This window comes from Serinus canaria, chromosome 1 (assembly GCF_022539315.1).
Source record: "Serinus canaria isolate serCan28SL12 chromosome 1, serCan2020, whole genome shotgun sequence".
NCBI lineage: Eukaryota > Metazoa > Chordata > Aves > Passeriformes > Fringillidae > Serinus > Serinus canaria.
In genome coordinates, this window is record NC_066313.1 from 81669037 (window position 1) to 81696058 (window position 27022).

Below are 27022 nucleotides of genomic sequence, written 5' to 3' on the forward strand. Positions count from 1 at the left end.
GTCTTTTAAGACTAAACTATCCAATGAAGAACTATCCAATGAAGAACTACATTATTTTCCCTTTTAACCCAATAACTGATCCCAAAGAGCCCCCAGTGGGGACTTTTCTGCCCAATTACAAAATGCCACCCAAACCCATGAAGAAGAAGGAAGAAGAAGCATGGAGAAGAAACCCAGGATGACACCCTGTGCCCTCCATCTCATGTCCATCCACAACATATTGAAAATCCCCAAACCTAAATTTCTCAGCAAGTGATACACCAACACTACTCTCTACAATCTATTTCACACTTTTGTAGATTCTAGTCTATCTTGAAGTCCAGGAAACTTTCTCCATGAATGAGGGTCAAAGTCAGTGCTCCCCTGGGGGGTCAGGTCATCTCAGAGCAGACAGAAATATTCCTGGTGCCCTGGGTTTCCACAAGTAATCACCCTATAAACAGCATAGTCTTGATCTGCACCAGGGGAAGTGCAGGTTGGACATTAGGAAGAATTTCTTCACAGAAAGGGCGATTAGATATTGAAATGGGCAGCCCAGGCAGGTGGTGCAGTCACCGTCCTGGAGGCGTTAAAGGAAAGGCTGGACATGGCACTTAGTGCCATGGTCTATGGAGATGGTGGCGTTTGCTCGTAGCTTGCGCTCGGTGAGCTCAGAAGGCTCTTCCAACCGAACTGATTCTGTGATCAAACAGTAATTCAATCAGTAAATCACCGATCCCGGGTGATTATGGGGATGTTTCGGAAGACAGGAGTAATTTCCATGAGAGGGGGATGCTGAAGCAGTCGGGCTGGACCGGGAGTGCCGCAGTGTGCCGCCATGTCCGACTCTGCCTTTACACCCAGGTCCCTCACGCCCGCGGCCGCCCGCACGCTGGGAAGGGCCGAGTGCCCGCCCCTCCGCCAGGCGCACGCGCGGCTCAGGGAAGCCTCGCGAGAGGCGGGCCGCGAGGCGGCGGTGGCGGCTCGGTGCGCGCCGCTGTGCCGCCCCTGTGTCCCTGCCCCGCCGCTGGGCCATGGCGGCGCCGCCCGCCTCGCCCGGCCCCCGGGGCCGCTTCGAGCAGGAGCAGGACCGCGCCGTCCGCGCACTGGTGCGCTGCGTGACCAGCCTGCCCGAGGAGGAGCTGGGCGGAGAGCGCTTCCAGGCGGCGCTCAATTTCGCCTGGTCCAACTTCAGGTCAGCGGGAGCATGGAGGGTCCCGGTGCCTGCCGCGGGGGTGTGGGACGGGGCCGCGGGCCACCGTGCCCGCCGTCAGCCCTGTCTGGGGAAGCGCCGGGCGACGCGTACGAGTCTCTGCCGCAGGATCAATGACTGCTACTCCGTCACGTTTGGATCTTGGTCTTTTAGGGTTTTTCACCTGCTCTGTTAGACGGAGCCTTTCAGCTTGTTCATTTAGGCGCTCAGAACTTTGTTGGAGGGAGATACGTTATGGTTGTGTATAAAGAGCAAGTGAGGAGGACTCTGTCAAACTGAGATAAATCTTTTGGCTAGGAATGCTGTGCTGCTTGTGTGAAAGGTTATCAGTCTGCAGGAACAGAACGTGTTTGGTGTTATTTGGGCTTGTCAGAAACGTGGTCTTTATTAATTTGTAATATAAAGTAGCCTTTTAGACTGCCACCTAAAATGCCCTTACTCAAGTTTCACACACAGTTTTCAGTTATCACAGTTATTGTTCCAGTCTATTTTGCCCGCTTGGGTTGGAGTCGGTGATCTTTGTGGGTCCCTTTCAGCTCAGAATGATCTGTCAAAGCTGTGAAACTCTTACACGATGGATTTCCAATTACACTTGCTATCACTAACTGCTCCTTCTTTAAAATTGTATGCCGCTAGTGGCTAATCCGTGTAAAATCAATGCTACTTTACATTTTTCATGCTGATTAAATGCTTTTTTGGGGAAGCAGTAGCATTGCATCTGTTAATGCAAACTACTAATAGCCTCAAATAAAATTATTTTAATATTCAAATCTCACCAGTTTTGGTCAGCTATGTGCTTGTGTAGCTGTCTGCTCTTTTAGATTCGGGAGTTGTTGGGGTTTTATTTGGATTTTTTTACGTGTCAGGAAAACAGAGGGGATGATGCGAAGTGAACAAGAAACTTTTGACAGGGAGGGTTGGGGAGAGGAAGTTTTTTTCATGTCAGAATTGTTGTCCAAGGAATGTGCATGGATCATCAGCCTGAAATTATCTAGTATTACGTTTGCAAACAGTGAGACCTTAGGTTGTAGCAGAAATTCTCCTTAGTTTCAAGTTTGTGAAACTGTGATTTGTATTGTTAGATTTGATGATGTTCCTGTGCTGTAGTTCTTGGATCCACCAAGAACTACACACATTTTATCTCTTCTCAAGTCATCCTCTATTCATGATGTTCCCAACTGGCCTAAAAAAGAAAGACTTTTTTAAAATTTTTAATTTTTTTTATTTTTTTGCATGTATGTTAGTCATTAATTAAAGCTTTGAGTAACAGACTAAAGAATTTTCACTAATAATTTTCCTGCAGCTTATTTTTTCTTTTCAGGACAGATTCTTGGTTTGATTATTTATTGTCTTTTCAGTGTGATATTCTAAATCTTCCAGTTCTTACAGTTACCACCATTTTGAATTGATGATTTCCTATATGAGCTAATGTGCTGTAATAAATTAGATATTTTCTTAAACCTAAATGCCATCTACTTAGAGCTATATTTTATCGTGCTCTTATGCCAAATCCTTATACACAGTTGAAATCAGACTAAGGTGTCTGTAGTTAACAAAGTTTTTTTTCTTTTCTTTAACATGAGCCTATCTTTATCCTGCAGTGCTGCTTACTAATAATCCTTGTTAGCTGCCTTACAGTTTCACTTTCTAGTTCATTACTTTGGCATTGAGGTGATTTCATATTGTCTCTTGAATTTCAGTCTTTTTAGCTTAACTGTTGCTCATAGTTGGGATTCAGCAGTTTTCATTTAATTTCTGTCATGAGAATTTTTTTGCTTTCTGTCAACTGTTGCTGGAAACATTGGTTTGGTTTTGAGGGCATATAGAGTGTCTTGACCTTGTGCTCAGTGTTGTCACATCTTATTCCCTGTTTTTTAATTCTCTGTGTCTAAACAATCTGTTCATAGCCTAATTCAGTCTCCAGAGGCCATTTTACTTTTCACAAGTTCTTGTTTTGTCCCTATACATATATATATATACACCTTTGTTGGTATATCTGTCTTTATTTTTGATCAAGCTCTCTTTTCACTTAGAGACACTCTCCCTCATTCTTTATAAAAAGGAGGTTCTTTTGGGTTTAGAGGCCTTCCCATGTGGGTGTTTCTTTTGCCCATGCCTGTGATGCAGGTCCCAGATAATTTTGTGCATTTGACATCAATGCCTTTAACAACACAGTTCTTGATCTCCTTGCTCTACTTGACTTATCAGGCAGCATACTTTAATTGCTTAGTTTGCTGGTACAGTAGTAATTTTCCATTCAGCTTCAAGTTCTGGTTAGATGTAACCTGCATTCAAGTTTTTTTTACTTTTCAGGCCAATTATATTTAATCTTTCTTGAACTAAGAGATGCCAAGATTGAATTTTGTTGATGCTTAATGCTGTTCCTGAATTAAGTGTGCATTATTAAACTAGTGATATTGTCTTCATATATGTAAATCAGCTTTTTTCTTCCTTACTTCAGCTTCCTTTTAAACATATTCTAATACAGATTTCTTACACAGATTTCACCGTTTTCTTGATGTGAACAGTCATAAAGTAGAGAGAACAATAGAAGGGTAAGTTTTATGTCTATATATTAATAATGCAGTGGTTATAGATATATTTTTAAAAGCCTTCTTGATACTATTTGTGTTATTAGAATACATGAAAAATTGGTAATTCATTCTGACCTTGGAAAAGCTGCAAGCTGGAAAAGACTAACAGAAAAATTTCTGAACTTGCCACTCCCAAGTACTGAAGAAACAAAGGTATGTACATTGCAATTTTCCTGGGGTTTTTTTCCATCCTTGTTGCATTTACGCTGACAATGGGAGCTTCAGTTGTAATGTGTTGGAAATTTCAGGTGACTTGGTAGTGGGCTTTGGAGTTGCTGTTCAGGTCATGTATTTCCAGAAATGAAAATTTACCTTTTCAGCATTTCAGCACTTGGAGTTTCATGACTTAAAGTACGCGATCTCATTGCAGAGCAGGTGTTTTAGGGTCAGCATTGTAAAAATGCTGCAGCATTTTTACAATGCTGACCCTAGGTGAATCTGGATTCCTGTCTGTACTAAAACAACAATGAACTGAGCATTTCTTATTCTTTGCCATTTTTTTTTTACCATAAGTAATCCATCTGGGTGTTTTGATTTTAGGGTTTTTAGTTGGAGTGCACCTGTTCTGTAGCGTCCATATTGAGACTGGGTGTGTTTCACCATTGATACACTTTGTATCAAATCAAATTAGTATATGGAGTGAATGAATATGGCAAAAGTTGTCTCAGTTTTCTTTCCAGTGTGGCAGTGTAATAATGAATAGGATCTTAGAAAGTTTCTCCTGTTGGTAGATTTAAACTTCTGATTTAAGAGGTGGTGCTCCATACCATATAATGGTGTTCTTCTCAGAATCATGTGTTCTGAGCTGCAGTCTGATTTTGGTTTTCATTGAACTGACATTTATCTTTCTTTGCATGTTGTAGGTTCCTTTTAATTTGTGGGGAAAACCCAGGAGCCCTTAATAGCTTACACATATTCATACTGTAGTCTCTAGATTTTTGAAAATGTACTTTTAGTATTGCTTGTTTTGAGATTTGAATGAAATTAAAACCAACCAAACCAACCAGCCAAGCAAGCACTTAATACTTGAATGTTCCAAGTATCCTAAGATTTTTTAAAATTTCCTTTTCTTCTTAAAAATGTAACTGGGGTGTGGCTGGACATAGATTAATCTCATATTTGGGAAGTTAAATGGCATTTAGTTTTTAGCAGTGACACATAACTGGGAATATTAAGTATTTATTGGTTTCTATGACTGGTAAGTGGAACACCAGCTCAAACATGAGATTCTGTCAATGATCCACTGGTTTTCTTTGACAAAATCAGTAATGTTCGGTAGGAAGATGTTATAATCCTTGTATAGTAGGTGAGTATCATGCTGCTTTATCAGGAATTTGAATTATTTTTTCTAAAATGCAACTGGAACTCATTCCAAAACAGCTTTGTGGGTTTATAAATGTGTGAAAGTGTACAGGGATTTAGACAGCAGAATGTCTAGATGTGAAATGGTGGCTGAAGATGTTTGTAAAGTTACAATGAGGCTAAAGAAAAATCTTTTTATAGTAAGAAATGGTTGCACATTGGTAAACAGATTTTAGGGAATGGACAATAATACAAATCTCTGGACCATACCAGTGTTGGCACAGTATTGTACCCTGATTGAAGGCTTCTGTTTCACAACTACAGTATTGGAGTTAAAGATTCATCCTTAATGATTTATGTAGATTTTCACATCTGAGAAGATAATGTGAACGTGATATTAAAATGTAGTGTTTTTAGCTAACTTCATTTCAGCCTCTGTTTGAAATAATTTGCCATGTGAAAAGGAAAGCTAGGACTTGATTTCCTTCAGGCCCATTACCTGTGTCCTTCCAGTTCATCCATGATTATGTGGCTGTCCATTTTTTCCCTTGTCCTGAGGTGACTTCTTGCTTTCACAGTACTTGCATCTTTTCCATATTCTCTGATTATTGGCTCAGTAAGAGGCAGCTTATGCTGTGGCTGCTTTTGAAGGATTTGTATACTGATGGGCTAATTAACAGGCAGAAGAAAATGGGTAACATTCAATGACATGTTGCAGAGTTGTAGTTCAGGACTGGGAAATGGGAACTAATGGGGAGCATTCCTGCAGGTAATAGCCTGACTTTGTTACTAAGCAAAATCATTTAGACCACTTACAGACTTGCTTTTTTTCTAATGTGTTTTAAAGACGGATACACACTATTCCATACTGTCTCTTCTGTTGTGTTTGTCTGATTCACCATCCAACACCACCTATGTGGAAAAACCAAGAGTCAAAGAAGTGGGTAAGTTTACAAGATGTTTATATGGCTAATGAAAGATACAATCTGCAATGCAATCTGATAAGAAGGACATTTTTCCTTTCCATTTTATTATATCCTCCCTTCACACTGCTTTATTGGTTGTCGTTATAATTTATACATTTAAAATAGCTTGCAAGTCTTTCCTACCCCTGTTTGTGTTGCATCACTTAAGTTTTCCTGCCACTGAAGTACCTTGGGAACTCTCTTTGACTTGTACCACTATCACAATCAAACGTTCTCCACCTGTTCAACATGCTCAAAGGCAGACAGTGGATTTCTGTCCTGAGTCTCTGTCTTGCACCTCAATATTATCTCTCTTGAAAAAGTTTTGGTGATGTAAATTCCTACGTTTCCTACATAATCAAGGAAAGGGAGATACATTTGAAGGTTTCCAGAGGGAGATCCCAGCTGCCTGCTTTCTAAAGTAGGACTTTTTCACTCAGTGCCTGAGAATGAGGCTTGTGCTTAAGTTTGAGTGGATACCATCCCCCATTTGTTTACAGTGTTGTATGATAGACTGAAAGAAGAGTATTTCAGACTAACCTAAAGAAAATCTTGCATCTTAAGATTCCTTTTTGAATGATCTCTGCACATTCCCTCGGCGGTGTTTTGAATGCACTTTCAGCCCATTCCAGGAATGTGAATATGAAGAAGTTATCTCAAACAACACTAATTACAGTTGAGTAAGCTTCACGTTTAAGATATCATATGTTGTAAGTGTGATTGTTACTTTGAAAGTATCCCACATCACATCATGGGTATGTGGTGTCTTTTTTGGAGAGTAAGACCGTTCTTGGTTTATGTTGTTTACAGTCTGGGATCCTTGTGCATTTAAATTATGCATTTAGAATGTTTCCATTGAGCTAAGTGGGACTTCCTAGTCACAATAAGTGGTGTGCTGCATTCTTGCATGTTTTTCAGGATTGAAGTGTAGGGTAGTGTAACATAATATAGTTAAATGTGCTGATGGCACACTGTGTTGCATATTTTGAGTGTATAAGCAATAAAGTTGAGAATTAGTAAAGGGATATACATGGTTGATACGTAACAATTTGTGTCATATTGAAAGTGCATAACCTTGTTAATGGAACAGTGGTGTAACCTTAAGTGGAAGGGAATGTCTTTTGTTTTAGCTATAGACTATCAAGATAATTTTAACTTTGGAAGTGTTTCTAGAGGAAAAGAAAGTCAGAGTTATGTGGTAGTTAATATTTTTATATTTGTATTTCTCTTAGAAAAGGAAGAAGAATTTGATTGGGGAAAGTATTTGATGGAAGGAGAAGAAATATACTTTGGCCCAGGCGTAGATACACCAGTAAGTAATTTCTTAAGGTAAAAACCCCAACTGTATAAACTGATTTGAAGTGTGTTAGAGACCTGATTGAGTTGTCCTAGTTTGTATGCTCTGCATGTTGATTCTTGCAGGATTCCCCAGTACTCTGCTCAATACCATGAAATAAGACAGACCCAAGCAGAAAAACAGTAATACAAATACTTTTGTTTTTCACAATGTTTTGACTTAGTCCTGCAATTAAACTGTCTGCTTCTGCTGACCCTTGCTTCCACCTAATCAGAGATTGCTGCAGTTCTGTGATCTTTTCCAGATCTCTCATTTGCTGGTTATTAATGTTGTGTATAACTTAAATCATTCTCTGTTAGACAGTTATGTTAGTCCTAGTGTCCTGAATTTACTTTGTAGTGTAAAAAAGAATAGTTAATGTTTGGCTTGAATAGGAGCTGAATAGAGATGTGTCTGCTATGTTGTACTGAAGTGTCCTGGGGTTTGTTGTACTTCATAGGATTGGTCTGGAGAAAGTGAAGAGGAAGAGGACACTCAGCCCTTGAGTAGGGAGGACTCTGGTATTCAGGTAGACAGGACACCTTTAGAAGACCAAGATCCAAATAAGAAGACAGTACCTAATGCTTCCTGGAAAGGTTAGAATAAGCTGTAATTCTTCTATATACATACTAAAATTCAGCAAGGCAATACAGCTTTTTTTATTATTCTTTACTGAGGTATTGTGTTACAGATCTATAACTGTAATATAAGATGCATGTTACTGTTCATTACTAATGGGGTTTTTTACAGTAAAGAAACAATATGGAAAGTTTGATCTGGTTTCTGTTACTGCCAATGGAGAAGAATTCTGTTCATTCCTGTGGAAATTTACATGGATATTCCAATATAGAAATGAAAACTTAGAGTTAGTGTAGCATATAGTTGTACGGATGTAGTATAAATTTTTAAGTATCAGAAAGCTGAAACAAAATTATTTTCCAACAGAAATAGTTGGCTCATTTGCAGGTATTAAATGTTTCTGGAAAAAAAAAATATTTATTTAGGTAAAACACTAGTGGCTTTCTCCTGAATACCTTCAGGGAGTATTAAATGTAGCTGTATTATTTTTCATAAAATATTGTGGGGTACAGTTTACTTGGCACATGACAACTGCATAGTATATATTATATAAGCAGTAGCTATCTAACTGGGATTAGGCAAAGTTCTGTTGGCAATCACATTTTAGAAAAAACTGTTTTAGGTAAGTTACTAAATGTCTAATAAAAAGGAATGTAGTGATAAAGTTGATGACATTTGGCAGTTTTATTTTTTAAGTCAGTCTGTTTTTATATATAGTATTTGATAATTGCCTGAGACAGAAGCATTTTTTGAGAAAAAATTGGAAACCATGTAAATCTTCGTTCTTAAAGAATCATATATCCTGACCTGGAAGGGACCCTCAAGGATCATCCAAGTCCAGCTCCTGGTCCTGCACAGGATCACCCCCAAGAGTCACACCATGTGCCTAAGAGTGTTGCCCAAACATTTCTTGAACTCTGTCAGGCTAGTGCTGTTGCCACTTCTGTGGGGAGCCTGTTCCAGTGCACAACTGCCCTCTAGGTGAAGAACCTTTTCCTAATATCCAACCTAAACATCCCCTGAGACAGCTTCAGGCCATCACCTCAGGGCCTATCACTGGTCACCAAAGAGAAGAGATCAATGACTGTTCCTGCACTTTCCCTCATGAGGAAGCTGTGGTGAGGTCTCCCCTCAGTGTCCTCTTCTCCAGGCTGAACAGACCAATTGACCACAGCTGCTCCTCATATGGCTTCCCCTCTAGGGCTGTCACTGTCTTTGTAGCCCTCTCTTGTCCCTTTGGACACTCTTATAGCTCTTTCTTATACTGTGGCACCCAAAACAGCTCACGGTAGCCAGGTGAAGCCTCACTAGCGCTGAGCAGAGCTTATTTTGTAGGACATTTGCAACATTTGGGAAATGTGGCATTTCTGTGTCAATTAGTTTGTGCACAGTGGTATTAAATTCCCGGTGCAGTAAAGTGTAAATGGTTGTAAATGGTAATTCATTTGAAAAGATCTGTGATTCTGCAGCTGAGTGAATAGGCTTATTAATAACTTCTTCCTGTGTTTTGTAAGCATTTCCTGCATAAATAAAAACACCTTGCTGCCTGTCCTTTGTTTTCACAGTCGGTGAGCCTGATGCCCGCAGCTGGCTGGAGCAGCACGTAGTTCCTCAGTACTGGACAGGAAGGGCTCCTCGCTTTTCACATAGTTTGCACTTGCATTCCAACCTGGCTGCAGTTTGGTAAGAACACAATATAACTTACATTTTCCTTCCTGGCATACAATGCTAAATATTGACTTTTTTAAGCCTCTTTGAGATACTATGACTATGACAATTCACTTAACAGAATTAAATAGTGGCAAATTAATAGGATGAACAAATGAGCTGCTTTTTCTATTAATAGATTCTTATCCTGTTATTTAGTTTTTATTAAGTTTCTCATGTCAGAGAGGGGGGGTTTCATTTTCATTTTTCAAAGATGTGAATCTTACTGTTGAATTTTGTTTGGCTTGACCCTTATGAAAGTCTCTGAGGGCCTAAGATAGGTGGGTTGTTGTGAGAACTCAGCACATCACTCTTGATGTCTAGAGCTACTGAGAGAGCCCTTGGGGGGCTCAGGAGCCTTAGAAGGTTACCAAAAGCACTTAGTGGCTTGATTTTGATCTATCTAAGGATGTGCTACTGATGTATGAGGAGATGGAACTTGTGGGAATCACTCGGGTGTGAATGGTGAAGGGAAAACATAGTTATAGGGTAAATTACAGATTTTGGAGTTTTAGTACAGGGGGGTTGTGGAGACAAGATGGAGGAATCGGGGCATGTCACAAGACTCTTCTTTCTTCTTCTTCTTGTCCATCTTCTGCTGTAGTGTTGGCACTTGAGGATTAGTCTGGGGTGAGGGTGTACTTGGTGACGAGGGTGATAAGTATTGGAGATAAAAAGTAAATATGATATACGTAGTTATAAAAGATGTGACCGCCTTGGAAGAGAGTCAGAGTGCCTTTAGCTGCCATGCTAGTCAGATCCAAGTCAAGCAGAGAAGAGACTTTGTAGATAAGAAGCAATAAACAATTCTAAAGACCGAAAAAACCTAGAGTCTAGACTCATCTTTTGAAGCCCAGCGTGCGAGAACCATCCTAAGCGTGTGTAAGAGCAGAGACAAACAACCAACCCCATAGGTTGTAAGTGGTCCTGGAAGTGAGGAGTCTCCTAATGTTTAAATTTTGAAAATGTGTTTTGTGCCTCCCTTACAAAGTTAAACATAAATTTGCTGTGGGGAAGGAACTTAAAATAGTATTTTGCCATAATCTGCCATGGCCTTGGAAAGAAAATGAGAGTTAAAAATAAAGGGGAGTCTAATTCTTTTCTGTCCCAAATTTTGATGTATCAGTAATGAAGTTCATTAGATTTGCCCTTGGTTTTCTTAATTTAATGAATTTTTTAATGAAGGAGTTATTTTAGTATAAGATGGGTGTCTAGCCAGCTATGAACCACAATTTGCAATGAATATTAGAAAATGGGTAACACAAATAAAGCAACACTGCTACTGCTGCAGTGTTAGGAGATGTATGTTTTACATATATGTATGGTATATAACTAGTATTACTTAATTTGAACTTTTTGATTTTGAGTGTGATTGCATGGCTTTTGCCACTGATTATACTGATGAGTAAAAATACTTAAAATGTAAATAATCATTCTAAATTCTAATATACTTTGCTAAAGTATGAAAAGGTACTGAGGAAGGTGTACAAAGAATAGCATAAGACAGGATCATAAGAGAAAATTCTTAGGTGGCTATGAAAGTTTCTACTTCTTAAGTAAGCTTCTGAGTTAAAGAGAATTTTCTTTTGTGGGTTAGAGAAATTGGTATTTTACTTTTTAGCTTAGTATTTTTTCTAGAAAGTAATTATAAGATTTCACAGCGCTGAATGAGAAATAACTGAATAATTTAAAAAAAACCCCCAAACCTACAACCTCCTTCCCCCTCCTGCCCCTAAAATAGTGGAAATGCAATACTTCAGGCATTTGCTACTTAATTTCTTACCTATTTAAGATGAGATGTTATTTGGGTGTTTTCCACAGTATCTTGCTTTAGCAATATGAAAATAAACCGTGCTTTTTTAATATACTTAAAATGTCCTCATGGACATTGGATCTGCTCAGATGTGAGCAGAACAAAACTAAGCCTAAAGATTATTGCTTTATTCGTACTTTCAGGTGATTCAGCTGTTATTTCAGCCATTAAATTGTTTTCATTTCCTGTTTTTTAAGGGACCACCATTTGTACACCAGTGATCCTTTGTACGTGCCAGAAGAGAGGACACTGGTCACAGAAACTCAGGTTATACGAGAAACTCTTTGGTAAGTGCAGCATCACAAAGCTTGCATTTTAACTTTCAGTGTTTCTCTCTAGGAGATGAGAGGGCTATCTTTGAAGATGTCCAAAGCTTTTAATTTACGCTGTTTCTGATGGTAAAGATGCTGCATGGGTGTGTTAACCATTCACATTTGAGGCACTGGAACAGGTTGTCCAGAGAAGTTGTGGATGCCCCATCCCTGGCAGGTTGGGTGCAGCTCTGAGCAACCTGGTCTGGTGAGAGGGGGTCACTTTGTGGCCTGAAGGCTGGAACTAGATGATCTTTAAGGTCCCTTCCATTCTGTGATTCATGAATAAGAAGTAGCTTGCTACTTTTTTTTGCAATGATTATTCAAGTGTAATTGTTAAAGAGAACCAATTTGTTCTTATCTTGTCACTATAGATTTATAAAACAGTGTCCAGTTTTAGAAAGCAGGCTGAGTTGTCCTATAGCTGGAAATCATCTCAACTGGAAAGAAACTTAAGGAAATATTTACTTCATGCCAGTGTTTAATTGTTTTTGTTCTGGCAACAACTTGCAGTACCAATAGCATCATACTTGATCTGTGGTCTCCTGTTACTCAAAGAAAATAAACTTTTAGGCAAGGGAGAGCTAGTTCTTTTCTAAATTACATGTAAGTCCATTAAGGGAGAAAATTACTACTCTTTTTGTTTCTTTTCAAGGCTACTTTCAGGAGTGAAAAAGCTTTTTATATTTCAGCTGAACGATGGGAAAGTGACTGTGCGGAATGATATTATTGTAACTCATTTAACCCATGTAAGTTGTTTCTGAATTTCAGAGGAATATGTCATTAGAAAGATCTAATTTGTGGGAATAGGAAATTAAACTGCTTGTGGAAATTTCTACAAATTTTCTGCATATTTCTACAATTGTGTTTTGGCTAAATTAGAGCATCTGGCTTAATAAAACTGTGGGCTTTTCCTGTATCTGAGAATGTGATGAAGCAATAGCAATTGTAGAATTTTATAATATTTTAATTCATAAAAATAATATTGTAATTCAATTTATGGAATACAGTTTTTGTTAGACCATTCTAAATGGTCGGGTTTATTTTTTTTTTTTTTTTTAGAATTGCCTGAGATCTGTATTGGAGCAGATAGCAGCGTATGGTCAAGTTGTATTTAGACTACAGAAGTTTATTGATGAAGTGATGGGACACAGCCCAGAAAGCATAATGCATGGAACAGTTTCCACTCCAAAGAAGACTACTGAAGCCCCATTCAGGACCTACCAAGCTTTTATGTGGGCTTTGTATAAATATTTCATTAGCTTTAAAGAAGAACTTACTGAAATTGAAAAATGCATAATCAACAAAGGTACAGTGCAAGGGAAGTTTTACATAAGGGGGACACACTAATAATTAATACTGACAAAACTTGTTTTTCTGTTGGATGTTATTTTATGCATCTTGGGTTTTTTCTTTTATTTCCAGATAAAACAGTCACACTTTCTATAGTAATAGATAAGTTGTCCCCCAGACTGGCACAGCTGAAGGTACTTCACAAGGTGTTCAGCACAGGAGTAGCAGAAGTGCCACCTGACACTAGAAATGTTGTACGAGCATCTCATCTGCTTAATACCCTCTACAAAGCTATTCTTGAATATGACAGTGTTGGAGAAGCATCTGAGCAAACGGTAAGGGGAAGAATTCCTTCCTCAATAGAACAACACACTAGAAATAACTAAATTAGTTACTAGATTTAGTAACTAATGCATTATTGTTTTTTAACGTGAGTTCATTCAACCTGGACGAAAAAGGATTTATGAGAGTGTTTTCTCTCTACAAGAGCAGTGTTTTCTGAGGACTGAGGGGAAGGACTCTGGAAAATCAGAGGCCAGGAAGCTGTTTTGAAAGAGGGAACTTTGGAATAGTTTTCCCTCCTATTTCTACAACTGCATGATTCAGTTAATGCTGAAATGTGGGGTAACTTTTACAGTAACTTGATTATACTATCGAAAATATAGTTGGTGGCATTGTAGCCTTTTGTTTTCCTGATTTTGGTGTTATGAAACCGCAGTGTTTTATTAATATCCCTTGCTGTTACAGAGATGTTAGAGTGAAAAAATGCTGTTGGGATTTGTGATTACAAGAGTAACAAGGGGAACCATGAGTAATACAGGCTTCCATTAAAAAAAAAAGCTGCAATTTTTATTTTAATATTTTATCTTTAAAATCCTTATGTGTAGTAATGTATATGTTGTAACTGATGACACAATTAAGAGATTAGGCTTCACCATATTGCTTTCAATGTTTGGTATAAAAACCTCAGGCAGTTTTTTTCTTTTTTCCTTTGAATTCAGGTGTCCCTTTTGTTCTCTCTCTGGGTTGAAACTGTGAGGCCATACTTACAGACAGTGGATGAGTGGATAGTCCATGGGAATTTGTTTGATCCTGCAAAGGAATTTATTATTCAGAGGTAAGGATGCTTGATACTAGACACATATAATGCTGTGCAAGTAAACAGAGAACTGAGGATAAAAGGTAACAGTACAAGTAGGTTTTCACATTTTTTATTTTGCTTAAGAAATAATTTCTTAATCATACCTAATCATAACTTGTTTCAAACTTCCCATTAGGGAAATTACATAGATATGGATCTCTACCACATATTGTTGTAGAGTAGAAATCAATTATTTGGGTTTTTTTCCATCTATAGTAAATAATGAGCAGGCTGACTTGGGAGTGTACTGACTTTTTTTAAAAGCAATTAACCATTTTTCAAACCCAAGACATTTGCAAAAATTAGAAAATTTACTTCTAAATTCTTCTATTAATCTTAAGTTGTTATGAATCAAATGCTATTTGAAATTAAAATACTCATTGCTTCTGACGTGCTAAAGTTAGTATGATGTCTTAAATTACATGTGCATACCCTAAACATTACTTGAGCTGTTAATTTTTGTTCTGTTGCTATGCTACGTTTTGTTGGTCCCTTTTTTTGACAGCTTGTAGTGGAAAGTGAATATAGAAATCAAAGTTCTGACTTAAAATTACAAATCCATTTTTTCCTGTCTGGCAAATTTAATTTAACCTGTGTCTGTTAACACATGTTGAGGTGAACATGAAGTAAGACAACAGCTTTAGCAGTACTATTGTAATAATTCCTTAGTACCAGAGATCCTTAGCATCCTTATTATGTCCTCTTTTTCAGGTTCTGTAATTGTGTTTTCAGTGCTACCAGCAGGGCTGATCTCAACTAACATCTATGCTTCATTTTAATTATCTAATTCAGGTTTTTCCATCTGACTTCCAGGACCAAACTGAGTTTTGGTCCTTGAGTATCTGATGTAAACTGTAAACTGAGTATCTGATGTAAACAACAAAAAAATGCAAAGTACACTACAGAGTTTCACCTGGAATTTTTCTGCTCCAAGTTTCACCAACTGTAGAATTTTTCAGCTTTCCTAGCAGTAGTTACTTCAGTTTGAGGTTTTAAATAAGTTGGCATGTCAGTTGCTCATCATTTTGACACTAAGGATGCATGCCACTGTGAATAGCTAATATCCTGGACAAATTTAATTATAATTGCTCTATTTAAATTGCTGTTGGGGCTTTTTGTTTGTACAGTTGTTTTATCTCCCGTGAGCTAGTTGTTTATCCTTTTCCTAGATAGTTTTCAAACAGAGATGAGCTAATTTTATGCAGTTTTGAAAATGCTTCGTGACTGTTCTAAGAGAAAGGCAAAGCACAGAACAAAGAGGATACATATCCTCTAGTAATGAAGTTTCCTTTTGTAAAGGAAAATACTCAAGAGCTTTTTATTTCTTTGCAGAAACAAAAACGTTCCAGTTAATCACAGAGATTTTTGGTATGCTACCTACACGTTATATAGTGTGTCAGAAAAGACAGAGAATGAAGAGAAGATGAGTGATAATGCCAGTGCCAGTTCTGGCAGTGATCAGGCCCCTTCAAGCAGACAGCACACAATGGTTTCTTTTCTGAAACCTGTGCTAAAGCAAATTATCATGGCTGGAAAATCCATGCAACTGTTGAAGAACCTTCAATGCAAAGACGGTTCTCCACAGCAGGCTGCATCGAGAGGTGAGATGTCAGTTTGTACACCACTGTGCCTTAGGCTGTCTAACAGTATGGGTGTATTTTTGGTAATGGGCTTCCCCTGGCTTTAGAATAATATAACACTCTGTTGAATGCCAGTATTGTGATTCGTAACTTCAGGTCTGATGGAAAACACTCTTCCAGTGCAAACAAGTGAAAAGAGCAAAGTGAATAAAGTTGAGAATTCCATGTTCTTTTTATTGCTCTAAATTTTTCTCAAACTTATTTTCATGTGCTTACAAAACTTTTTTTCTTTTATGAGACAAAATCAACTTATATGTTCTAATAGTAAAATTAGTGGTTTTTAATAAATGTTATCCATTACTCAGTGGTTGAGTAATCTAAGATAGCATGTGGAATTTTTTTTTTTTTTTAAGCTTAATCATTAGTAGATCAAAGATGTTTGGATATCTAGGATGTTCATCCTGAGTTATTATTATTACACAACATGATAACTAATGTTGGGTTTGGGGTTTTGTTAGCTTTTTTTTTTTAAGGAAACAAAATAATTTTTTTCATTTTGCTGCTTCTTCATGTTTAAAAATAGAGGTCGTTAAATTATTTTGGAGACTCACTTCAGTAAATACTGAAAGATTGTCAGGTGCTAAAAATTAATTGCCTTTGCACCTGAAGTAGTAAGTTCTTGAACAATCTCAAAAATATTTCTTATTTCAGATACCCATTCTGCAGTGCATTTGAACACGTCTGATGTTAGGCATTGGGCTAGTCCTGTAATTTTAAATGTGTATTTGAGGGTATTTTGTTTTCTGAATAGAGGCCTAAATGTAGTATTTTAAAAATTGGCTTGTGAATGTTGGACTGTGGAGTTCTTTCAGTTCAGATGATGTTTTGTGCACTGTGTTGCCCAATTCAGATGCTGAACGGAAGAGTTTATATACGCTGTTCTTGGAATCGGTGCAGTCTCGCTTGCGGCATGGGGAGGAGTCTGTTCCAGACATTATTACAGAGCAGCAGGCCACAAAGCAGAGCCTGATAAAGATGCAGTCCATAGCAGAAAGACACTTGGAACTGGATGATGTCCATGACCCATTGCTGGCTATTAATTTTGCCAGGTAAATGAATGATCTTCCTGCTCTGTTGGTGAAAGCAATATTCAGCCTGGTGACATTTGGTAGAACACATTTTCATTGCTGCTTCTACTGAAAACAAGCAAGTTCAGAATAAAGGCAAGCACCAACACTCAGCAGCAAAAGCTAAATAGGCACTCAGCTTGTGCATGGTTAAAGAAAAACAATTAAAATCAGTGAGTGCAAGTGCTACTTGCAATTGGTAGCATAGAAAATTGGAGTAGTCTTTATGATAGCAGGCTTTTAGCAAATAAGTGGTTTAATAGTGAAAACCATTGTAAAATCTGAACTTTTCAATGGGCTTCCTTGGTTTTTGTACACAATGTCTTTGATTTGCACCATCTATATTCTTAGAAGAATGCAGCTTCAGTTTTGCTGTGCTTAAATCATTTAACTGTAAAAGCCTTTCAAAATTCATGTTACTCGCATAAAAATTCTTCATTCTTCATAGTGGTATATCTGCATGTTTTAAAACTGACATTAAAAAAGGAGGAACTTGTTTTAAAGAAATCATAGATAGGACTTGGTTTCCCTTGTTTATTGGGACTATTATAGTTGTCAAAGTTGCTACATTAATTCACTATCTAGCTCATTCAGTCTATCCAGGTAATAGCTGCCATGAGCCGGACTTCCTCTTAGAGTTACAACTGGCAACTAGCTTTTTACCAAGTATTACAATAATTTGATGTTTTCTTTGTAAAAGCAATTAAATTTGCCAAACATGTAACACAGACACTTTCTTCCCATCGTATAATATTATAGATAATATGTTTTTCAGGAGTAGGCCTTAAGCAGTTATGTGATTGTAGAATGCTATCTTCTGTGGTACTCTCATGTTTGGTGATACACAAACAGTATAATGGATCAGTTTATAGGCTGGATGCATACTCTGCTTATAATCAACTTTTATTACCCCTGCACCATATATTTCAGAGCAAAGGACCCAGTTGTTTGAAATCCATTGTTTTATACCTTGTATGAATAATGAGCCTTCTTCCCTAAGTATCTTGTTTTATTTTGAAGACTGTATTTGGAACAGAGTGACTTTCATGAGAAGTTTACTGGTGGGGATGTCTGTGTGGATAGATCCTCAGAATCTGTGACCTGCCAGACTTTCGAACTGACACTGAGGTCTTGTCTTTATCCTCACATAGACAAGCAATACTTGGAATGCTGTGGTAATTTGATGCAGACATTAAAGAAGGATTATAGGTGAGAAAGTAGATTTCTTTTTCCTTAACTTTGTTTTTTTTATTACCAGTTGTATGTCATCACTAAAAGAAGCAATTCTATGTTGTGTTTCTACTCCAGTTTGATAAACAGCTATAAAGTCATTGAGGAGAAAAGGTATCCTATCTGACATGACATACTCTTGGGCAAAAACTTGGTCTAGCTTGAATCAACAGCAAAGCTGTCATTTGTCATCAGTGGATGTTTGGTCGGGATATTATTTCCAACAGTGTTTCTTAGTAGTGTTGTCATTTTAAATTTATTTCAGGGAGAGGGACAGGATTTCCAAACTCTGCTATTTCTGAGAATTACCAGGCCTCTAAAATAGCTTCCAGTGAAGTTAATGGAGCTGTTAAAGCTTACAGGGAAAAATCCCTTGGTTAAACAAAGGGTTCACTGTAGACTTTGTTATGTTTGTATTCAATACTGAGTTTTGGCTGTGAAGAGTTTTTAAGATTTTTGTTTCTGTAACAGTTGTTTTGTATTCACTTGTATGATGAGACTCAGGAAATGTTATATGTTTCTCCTGTTCAGGCTTGTAGAATATTTGCAGGCAATGAGAAATTTTTTCTTACTTGAAGCTGGAGATACCATGTATGACTTCTATACATCTATTTTTGACAAAATTAGAGAGAAGGAAACTTGGCAGAATGTTGCTTTCTTAAATGTTCACCTACAAGAAGCAGTTGGACAACGATACCCCGAGGACAGTACAAGGTAAAGTGCAAAATATGCTTTAGTTACGTTTCTTTCACACTTAGCTGTATTAATGTACTTAACTTGCATAGCACAATACTAATTATTCTGTATTCATTAAAATAATGTGTTTTAATGAAGTTTGGAGCTGTTCTCCTCTTTTCTACCCAAGTCCTCCAGATTAAATCAGACAGTTAATGGTTAGCAATGAGAAATAGAAATTAGTGAAACCAGCTACTGGTCTAAAACAGATTCTCACCAATTGCATGGCTTGTTTCCTTGCATAGGTTGTCAATATCATTTGAAAGTGTTGATACAGCAAAGAAGAAACTCCCTGTTCACACCTTAGATGGTTTGACCTTGAGTTACAAGGTAGAGTTAAAATGTCTGCAGTTCTTATACTTACAGATTTGAAAAATTGTATGAAAGTGACTTACATTTTCTATCCTCTCCTCCTCCTAGGTTCCTTGGCCTGTGGATATAGTTATAAGCTTAGAATGCCAAAAAATTTACAATCAAGTCTTTTTGCTCTTGCTGCAAATCAAGTGGGCCAAGTATAGTCTAGATGTTCTACGATTTGATGGTAAGATACTTCTTCAGTGAAAGATACTCTGTTTTGTGGTCTAAGGATATGATTAGTCTTCTGCTTTCTGCAGTAAGTAGTATAAACTAGTTAGTATTTTGATTCATTCTATAAAAGAATCTCTTTTAGTGTCACAAATGGCATGTATTAAGCTGGGTGTGTTTTTCACTTCTTTCCAGCCTCAGGGACAGCTCCATTCATGCATTCCCTTTGTGTCTTTGATTCAAGTCTAGTTACTTATATTGGAAACTTGCTACTTCTTCTACAGACTTTGCTGTTGAAAGAAAATCTGTCTACCACACTCTAATGTTTATGTATAGTCTTTTTATGAGTAATACCTTGCAGACAATTTAGGAAAACAAGATTAAAAAAATACTCTATTTGAAATTGAGAAGAAGTAAACTGTTGGGGGATTATAGAAAGATTTTTTAGTATTTCCTTCACCAAGTTAATGTTTATACTCTTCCTGTCCCATGTAAAGTACATATAGAAAAATGTCTTAGAAAAATAAATTAGAATGTTTATGGGTTCATCAATATTTTGAGCATCAGCTAAGTAATTATCTTCCTAAAAGTATGTGGTTTTTTACTGTTTAAACTTTATGAGTATGACTTTTTGTTTAAGTCTTTTCCCAAAAAGCACAACATTCTTGCTTTTTTTTTCTTTTTTTAAGAATTAGTCTCTGCTGCAGAAAACTCACAGGTTAAGGAAGGAACTTCATTAGAACAAGGAACACTTCCTGTATTTGGACCACAAAAAGAAAGTATAAAACAGCAAATACATCGCATGTTCCTCTTAAGAGTGAAACTCATGCATTTTGTCAACAGCCTGCACAACTACATCATGACTAGGGTTTGTCTTATATCACAATTTCATTTATATTAGGAGCTTGTAACTGGAGATGAAGTATTCATTTTCCTTTAAAACCTAAAAAACCCTTCAAACAAAAAGCAAAATGTAAATATAATGTCCTTTCTGCACATGTTTCAGTTTCAACTTGGCCATATTAAAGGAGTAATTCTAGAAATCCTGTAGAAGTTCTACATGCATGTGATTGATCTTTGGGTGTTACTGATTCTTTTGCCTGTTTCTCCCAGTTGTAGATGACTTAAGCGCAGTAATGTAAGATGAGGTTCCTGTAAGCTGTAACTTAAGAGCTAGTAGGCTTATAAAAGTATTACAACAGATATTTTAGTTGGATGGATTCTTCTCAAAAATCTCTAGTACACAGTGTATACGTGACTTTCCAAATACAAGGGCAATGCCTATAGATACATATCTGCTCTATTATTGCCTTTTTTGCTTTTAATGAGACTAGTATATGCTCCAATTTAGCCTCTCTCAGGGTAGTCAATGTGCCCCTGTGCAGTGGCAATATATCTATTTCTGTGAGGAATGTTGCTGTGTAGTTCTGAGAAGAGCTTGAAATTTTTGCTCTTGATGGTAATTCAGAGGCTGATCTTAAAATTTGAGAGGGAAGAGCAAATGAATCATGCAATATCAGGCTCTTTAAAAATATATTGGAAGAGAGTCACAATCATTTGGGTACAGCATTGAATTTAATAACTTTGGTCTTCTTTTTAAGATTCTCCACAGTACAGGCTTGGAGTTTCAGCATCAGGTAGAAGAAGCCAAAGACTTAGATCAATTGATAAAGATTCATTACAGATATCTATCTACAATTCATGATCGCTGCTTACTGAGAGAAAAGGTGGGTGAAAAATTAGTATGTTTGATATATTGAGTATCAGGACAAGAAAGTAGTTGTGTACTAATTATGCAGTCTGTTTTGCAGCATATATACTAAGCAATATAAAGGTACTCTTGAGGAAGTGGTAGCTTTTCACACTGAGATCCAGTTTCCCTTGCTGTTCTGAGGTCAATTCTATCAAGAAGAGACGATAAAATTGAATTATTTCTATTGGGTACTACACTACACTACGTGTTTGTTTCTAGAAGATGGGAGGTTTTGGACTAACCAAGGCTTGTTAATGTTAGGAAGATTCTACATAGTGGTATGGCAGGAAGTAGAGGTACCTGGATAGCTTTGTCACCTTTTATCCCAAATACTGTCTGTGCAAAGTCCACATCCAAGTAGTCAGCTGGGAAATGAATTGGAAAACAAATATAAACATCTTCACTTTGGAAGAATCACATTGTACTTAGGAGGTTGTTTTTACATTTCAGATTAAATGGCATGTGAAGCCTTTGTATTGCAGTGTAATAATGAAAATTATTATGCTTAACAGTGAATTTCTGACTTACTCCTTGTGTTTTAATTATTTTAGGTGAGCTTTGTGAAGGAAGCTATAATGAAAGTGTTAAATTTAGTACTGATGTTTGCAGACCGTTGGCAAGCTGGTTTAGGGGCTTGGAAGTAAGTACACAACTAAAATTCTACATGGTCATAATTTTGCAGCTTTGAGTATGATTTTGTGCCCAGAACTGCACCTCCAGATGAGGCTGCACCAATGCTGAATATAGTGGGACTGTCACCTCCTTTGTTCATCTAGCTGTGCTGTGTTTGATGCACCCCAGGACTGGGTTTGCCCTCCTGGACAAATGGATGCCTGGGCATCCTCCCTGCTTAGTCCTGTTGAGTTCTTTTTGACCAGCACCCTCAGATCCCTTTTTGCAGCCAGTTCTTTCCCCATTTATACTTCTGTTTGTGCAGCCTGCTGCTTGAAGGATGAATGATGCTGGGAAAGTCTCCAAGGCTTTGTCAAACACTCAGAAGTTTATGTATGGTCCAGAAGCCAGCTAGTGTGGACTGGCTTACTTCATATTTTTCAGGACTAATTTTCTTTGGCACAGACGCTACCTAAAACTTAGATCCCACTCTCCTGTGACATTAGGAAGTTATTATTTTTGGCATGTTTTTCTCATACAGAGTGTCAGAAATAGTTTGTGAATGCTGTTGATAAAGACTGAAACTCAGGGCGTGTGGTTGCATGCTCTTGACATGAAAAACATGGCAGGAAAAAGTCATAGCTATTGTCATCTGTATCTTCCTGGGAGAGGGGAAAAAGGAAAGAAGTGACTGTTGTGAGCTATGTCTTCTCCCTTGACTGGTGAGTGCTGGGTGACAGGGTCCAAAGTGGAATTCAAGAGATTGCCGGACAGTAAAGCAGTGTGGGTTTCCCCATTTCACTGACTGTGTCGGTCCCCAATGACCTCCAAAGCAGTACGGGCCAGGAAAGGCTCTCTTGCTTACAAGAGAGCTCTCTGTGTGGGAATGATAGGTGTCAGTAGAATCACACAGGTCCTCCAAGTCACTGCAGAGATTTCTAAAATGATGATGAAATTTTTAATGCCCCTTTGATGGTGCTCAGATGCTCCTGTCAAAATTGCCTTTGTTTTTTTAGAAGTAGCATATGCAGGCATAACTGAAGTATTGTAAGTTCAAGCCAGAATTCTATGTAAAGAGTACTTTTGTCATTTACTGTAAAATTTGGTCATATTTTGAAGAAAACATAGGGGCTGGTCTGTTAAACATTCCTCTGTTAAACTGTTTTTTAGGATGGAATCCATAGAGAAGATGGAATCTGATTTTAAAAATTGCCACATGTTTCTTGTAACTGTTCTCAACAAAGCTGTCTGTCGAGGCTCTTTTCCCCATTGTAAGTACATGAGGCTTTTCACATACCTGCACTTACACAAGTTTGCTAGGAATGTGTTCATGTTTTGTTCTGTTCTAATGTTTGTTGCCACATTTTAAATAATCTCATTTTGTGAATTATGCACAGAGGGACACCAAGACTTAACCTCTTACTAAGTTAAAGTTAGTATTTTTTTCGGAGTATTTGTGCCAAGCTTTTCCATGACAGCTGTCTTCAGTTTATCTGTTACTTGATGTGGGGAAGGTGTGTAGCCAAGCAAGTGACAAGCAGTTTTCTAAACTAATGAAACTAAGTTCTGGGGGCATAGAAGAGCATTCTTTTTGTTGATATTGGGAATGACAGCTGTGATATATCTTGAGCAGATAGGATTTTAGCATTATGGTGCCTCAGCTGCAACTGCACTGGGCTCTTGGCTCTGCCCATCTGTTCTAAGTTATTTCCTTGGCAGTAGAAACAGCAGAGGATGACATATCTATGCTTCTACTTACAACCTGGTATGAGCTTAAATTGTTCATCAGTGCCAGTTTGAGTTAGGGAGGCAACTGCTCATTGAGGTTGTGGGTCGTCGGGGTTAGCTGGGATGCAGATGGGTGTTCTCACAGGTTTCTACACCACCTGTAGATGTGCCATGGGGACGTGACTTAGTGGTGGACTGGGCAGTCTTAGGTTAATGTTGGGACTTGATTATTTAAGGTCTTTCCCAACCTAAAACCTGTGTTTAAAACAGGCAATAGTTGCCATCACTGCTACTCACATCTACAAGAGCTTATCTGCAGAACCATCCTTGAGAATGGCTTGGTGTTTATAAACCTCCACAACTTCTTTTTTATGTACAACAGTATTGCAAACAAAGGAGCTAATTTCTTACCAGTTGTTACCATGTGAAATAACGAATGGGTAGCTGATGATGAGTGTGGTGAAATATTATCTAAGCTGTCAGAGACTTACAAAATGTCTTACTCTCCTGAAGTCCTAAAGTATTACAATTTAAAAAGTAAACCAGTATCCTCCTAAAGGACGGAACTGAATATTGCAATAAATGTTTGCAGAGTGCTGCAAATACAAATATTAACTATGTTTTTATGGTTTGTTTCACAGTGGAATCTTTAGCTTTGTCACTGATGGCTGGCATGGAACAAAGTTAACACCCACTTTCACTGAATTAAGGAAGAACTGATAGCAGGATTTATGTTGAAATTCCTGTGTTAAAAGAACCGTAAGCATTTTGCACTCCTGTTTAAAATGTATATAGCTAAATGTTGCTGGTGTTTTGGAGCTGTGTAAAATATTTTGAAATGTAAATAATGTACAGGTATTTAAGTGTGTTGGTTGTGGCAGTGTTTGTATAGGCTTCAACATCAAAAAACATGTATAGTGTAAAATTCAATCCATGTAAACAATCTTACTTGAAAATACATTAAATATATTTCGTGCTGAAAAAAGGAATGGGTTTTTTTTATATAATTATGAGTAATTGATGGTTTACTTTTTCCATTATTTTTTCAGCTGTGAATAGGTCACAGGGCAATGTGAAGTGGTGGTGTGACTCAAATCTTGGTGTTTAGAAGGTTGGTTGAGTTAATTTTTGGTCCTTTTTTCTCTTTGTAAAAAGGCTGAGAAGCATTCCTCTTCTTTGCTTAGTGGTTCTTCAGAAATCTTTAAGAAGTTACAAGAAGCTAATGTAAAAAAAAACAAGATTAATTTATCAAAATGGATTATAGCAAAACATAAAATACCAGCATTTTTTATGTTAAATGTTCAAATGCTTGCTGATTTTGAGTTGTAACTCTGGTCACTCTAAGTAGGATTAAGATGAAAGTGTGTAACGTATTAGTTGTAATGATTGGATTGTTGAGATGTTTCAAAGGTGGTCAGATATGACTTGACCATTATCCTTCTTCTGAGCCTTTTGCAAGCAAACTTTTACATCTAATAGCTGATCTCCTGTAAAGCAGTAGATTGTGATACAGAAGTGTACATTTCTGGACAAGTAAATGTGGAATTTGTTCTGCACGAATGACTTGCCCTGTCTTTTCCCCTTTAAAGTTTCTCTGGAATTGTGGCATCAGTACACCTGCATTAAAAAAGAAAATCAATCATAGCTATTTACGTAATGATTTTTTGGAATAAATAAAAGACTTGATAATTAGAATTTTGCTGTTGTGTGTGTTTCTGCTGAAATTCTGTCAGTAGCTTAAAGTTTGATAGATGTTTCTTTAAGGTAAATGAAGTATGTTACTAGTGAGACTATGTGGCTCATTATAAAACTATTTTTTCAGCTGTAAACTAATAATTACTTTATATGAAAGTGAATGTTTGTGTTTGAACAGGGGATCTCAAGGTTCTTCCAAGTTACAGCTATGAAATATTCTGAGGAAAAGAAATTTTTTTTTTTTTTTCAAGTATACCACTGAGGAAGTTTCTGCTGCCCTGTAACGTGTCTTTTCTTTGAGTGGAGGTTTTGCTTTAGAGAACAGTATGTTTGTATTGTCCTTTGCTACCACATGACACACTTTTCCAAGTGGATGTTTTTTGTGGTAGCTGGACACCTATTAACAAAAGTAATTTGTACTTCTAGTTTACCATGACTTATTCTCATTTAAGATTCCAGGTTATTTATTTATTGCTAGCAGAGACAGTGCATTGTTTAGTAGCTTTCTTACTCAGAGTAAAATTGAGTAGTATACTGAGAGTTTTAAAAGATGCTTGAAAGTTCAGCACTTCTGTGCACTAATTCATCACTTTTTGAGTATGTCTTGTACTCTGTGCTTTTGAACTGTCTAATGTGGTTGCTCTATTTCTGCTTCCTATACAGTGGTTACCTTCAATGAAATTCCTTCTTTTTATAGCCTTACCTTGGATAATATTAGCTAGATGTGGAAGAAAAAAAATCCTTCAGTCCTTCATGTGCTTGAAACAATAACTCCTAGTAAATCCCTTTGCCAATTTTACTTACTTTATGTGAATGACCCTGTGTAAGTGAAAGATTTTGCTGTTTCACCCAATTTCCTGCTTAGGAATTAATGTTGCATTCTGCAGAGAGACTTCTGTGCCCTTTGTAGACAAGTGATGCCTGCATACTGTTTATTCAGTCAGCTTCCAAGTTTGTTCATCTCTCATCACAAAAACACAGTGGAAAGTCTGGCTCTGGAAATGTTTACTGATTCTAGTCATGGACATCCTCAGTGTTTAACTTTCTGTGTGTCAGCAGTATTTGGCTGACAAATTCCCTTCAATGAGTCAATCTTATGGCATTCCTTTTTCTTCACAGCCACAGAAAAAAAAAAAATCAAGTCCTGTCTTTTAGTGTGCATGCCCTGTGATGCCACCAGGACCTTTCCATCAGTCCCGTGGCAGTTGCTAAAATGGTGTTTTACCGCTTTGGAGAAAAAAAGGGTTACGTGAGATACGGGGTATTTTAGCTATATATTTACTCAGATTTCCTTTTAACATTTTCTGTTTTCTTTACAGAACAGTGTTGTTTCTTGGATTCTGTCCTGAATGCATTCCTTCTGGACGTTTTTTGATCTTGTTTTCAAATTCCTGTTTTTGTCAGTTATTTCTGAATTTATTTGAATCTTACCTTTTGGAGACTTTTCCTCTTTGTTAGAGGAGACACAACATTTGAATATGCTTTACTTGCTCTTCTGGGATTTCAAGTAAGCAATTTTGGAGACGTTAGGAAAGGTGTAATCTATTCCATGTGTGTATAGATTCAAAAGACTTCTGTCATAGTCTATTGTTTTGTGAATTGTCAAGTTTAGCTAAAGCAAAGCATAAAACACTCAGCAAAGCATGTACAAGCAGAACTTTTTAAGCTTCGAAGGATATATAAAATTCTTTAGGAAAGGACATTCCATTATTGGATGCTGTCACAATTTCATTTCTACCTTTATTTGTTCTCATTAACTTCTGGATGCAGTTTTAGCAAAGTTGCAGCATAGAAGCCCTTATCT

At 37.4% G+C, this 27022-nt stretch overlaps 1 protein-coding gene across 3 annotated transcripts; it reads left to right on the forward strand.

Moving 5' to 3' along the window:
- Positions 1-924: 924 nt before the first annotated feature.
- On the forward strand, positions 925-25218 carry TUBGCP5 (tubulin gamma complex associated protein 5). Of its 3 annotated transcripts, XR_001989690.3 has the most exons (25): positions 925-1174; positions 3694-3747; positions 3831-3939; positions 5936-6032; positions 6618-6728; positions 7286-7365; positions 7850-7985; positions 9534-9651; positions 11686-11775; positions 12455-12548; positions 12862-13108; positions 13225-13427; positions 14094-14209; positions 15566-15834; positions 16724-16922; positions 17961-18149; positions 18702-18884; positions 19151-19235; positions 19326-19446; positions 20120-20298; positions 21032-21157; positions 21735-21823; positions 22966-23066; positions 24165-24282; positions 24573-25218. XR_001989690.3 is itself a non-coding variant. In XM_018908834.3 (24 exons), exons 1-24 carry the CDS (start codon positions 1014-1016, stop codon positions 24209-24211), a joined length of 3204 nt encoding a protein of 1067 aa, XP_018764379.2. In that variant the 5' UTR covers positions 925-1013; the 3' UTR covers positions 24212-25218. The 3 variants fall into 3 exon arrangements, 2 of the variants coding, with proteins under 2 accessions (XP_018764379.2, XP_009083622.2); XM_018908834.3 differs by having other exon boundaries at positions 24165-25218; XM_009085374.4 differs by lacking the exon at positions 6618-6728 and having other exon boundaries at positions 24165-25218.
- The last annotated feature ends 1804 nt before the right edge of the window (positions 25219-27022 follow it).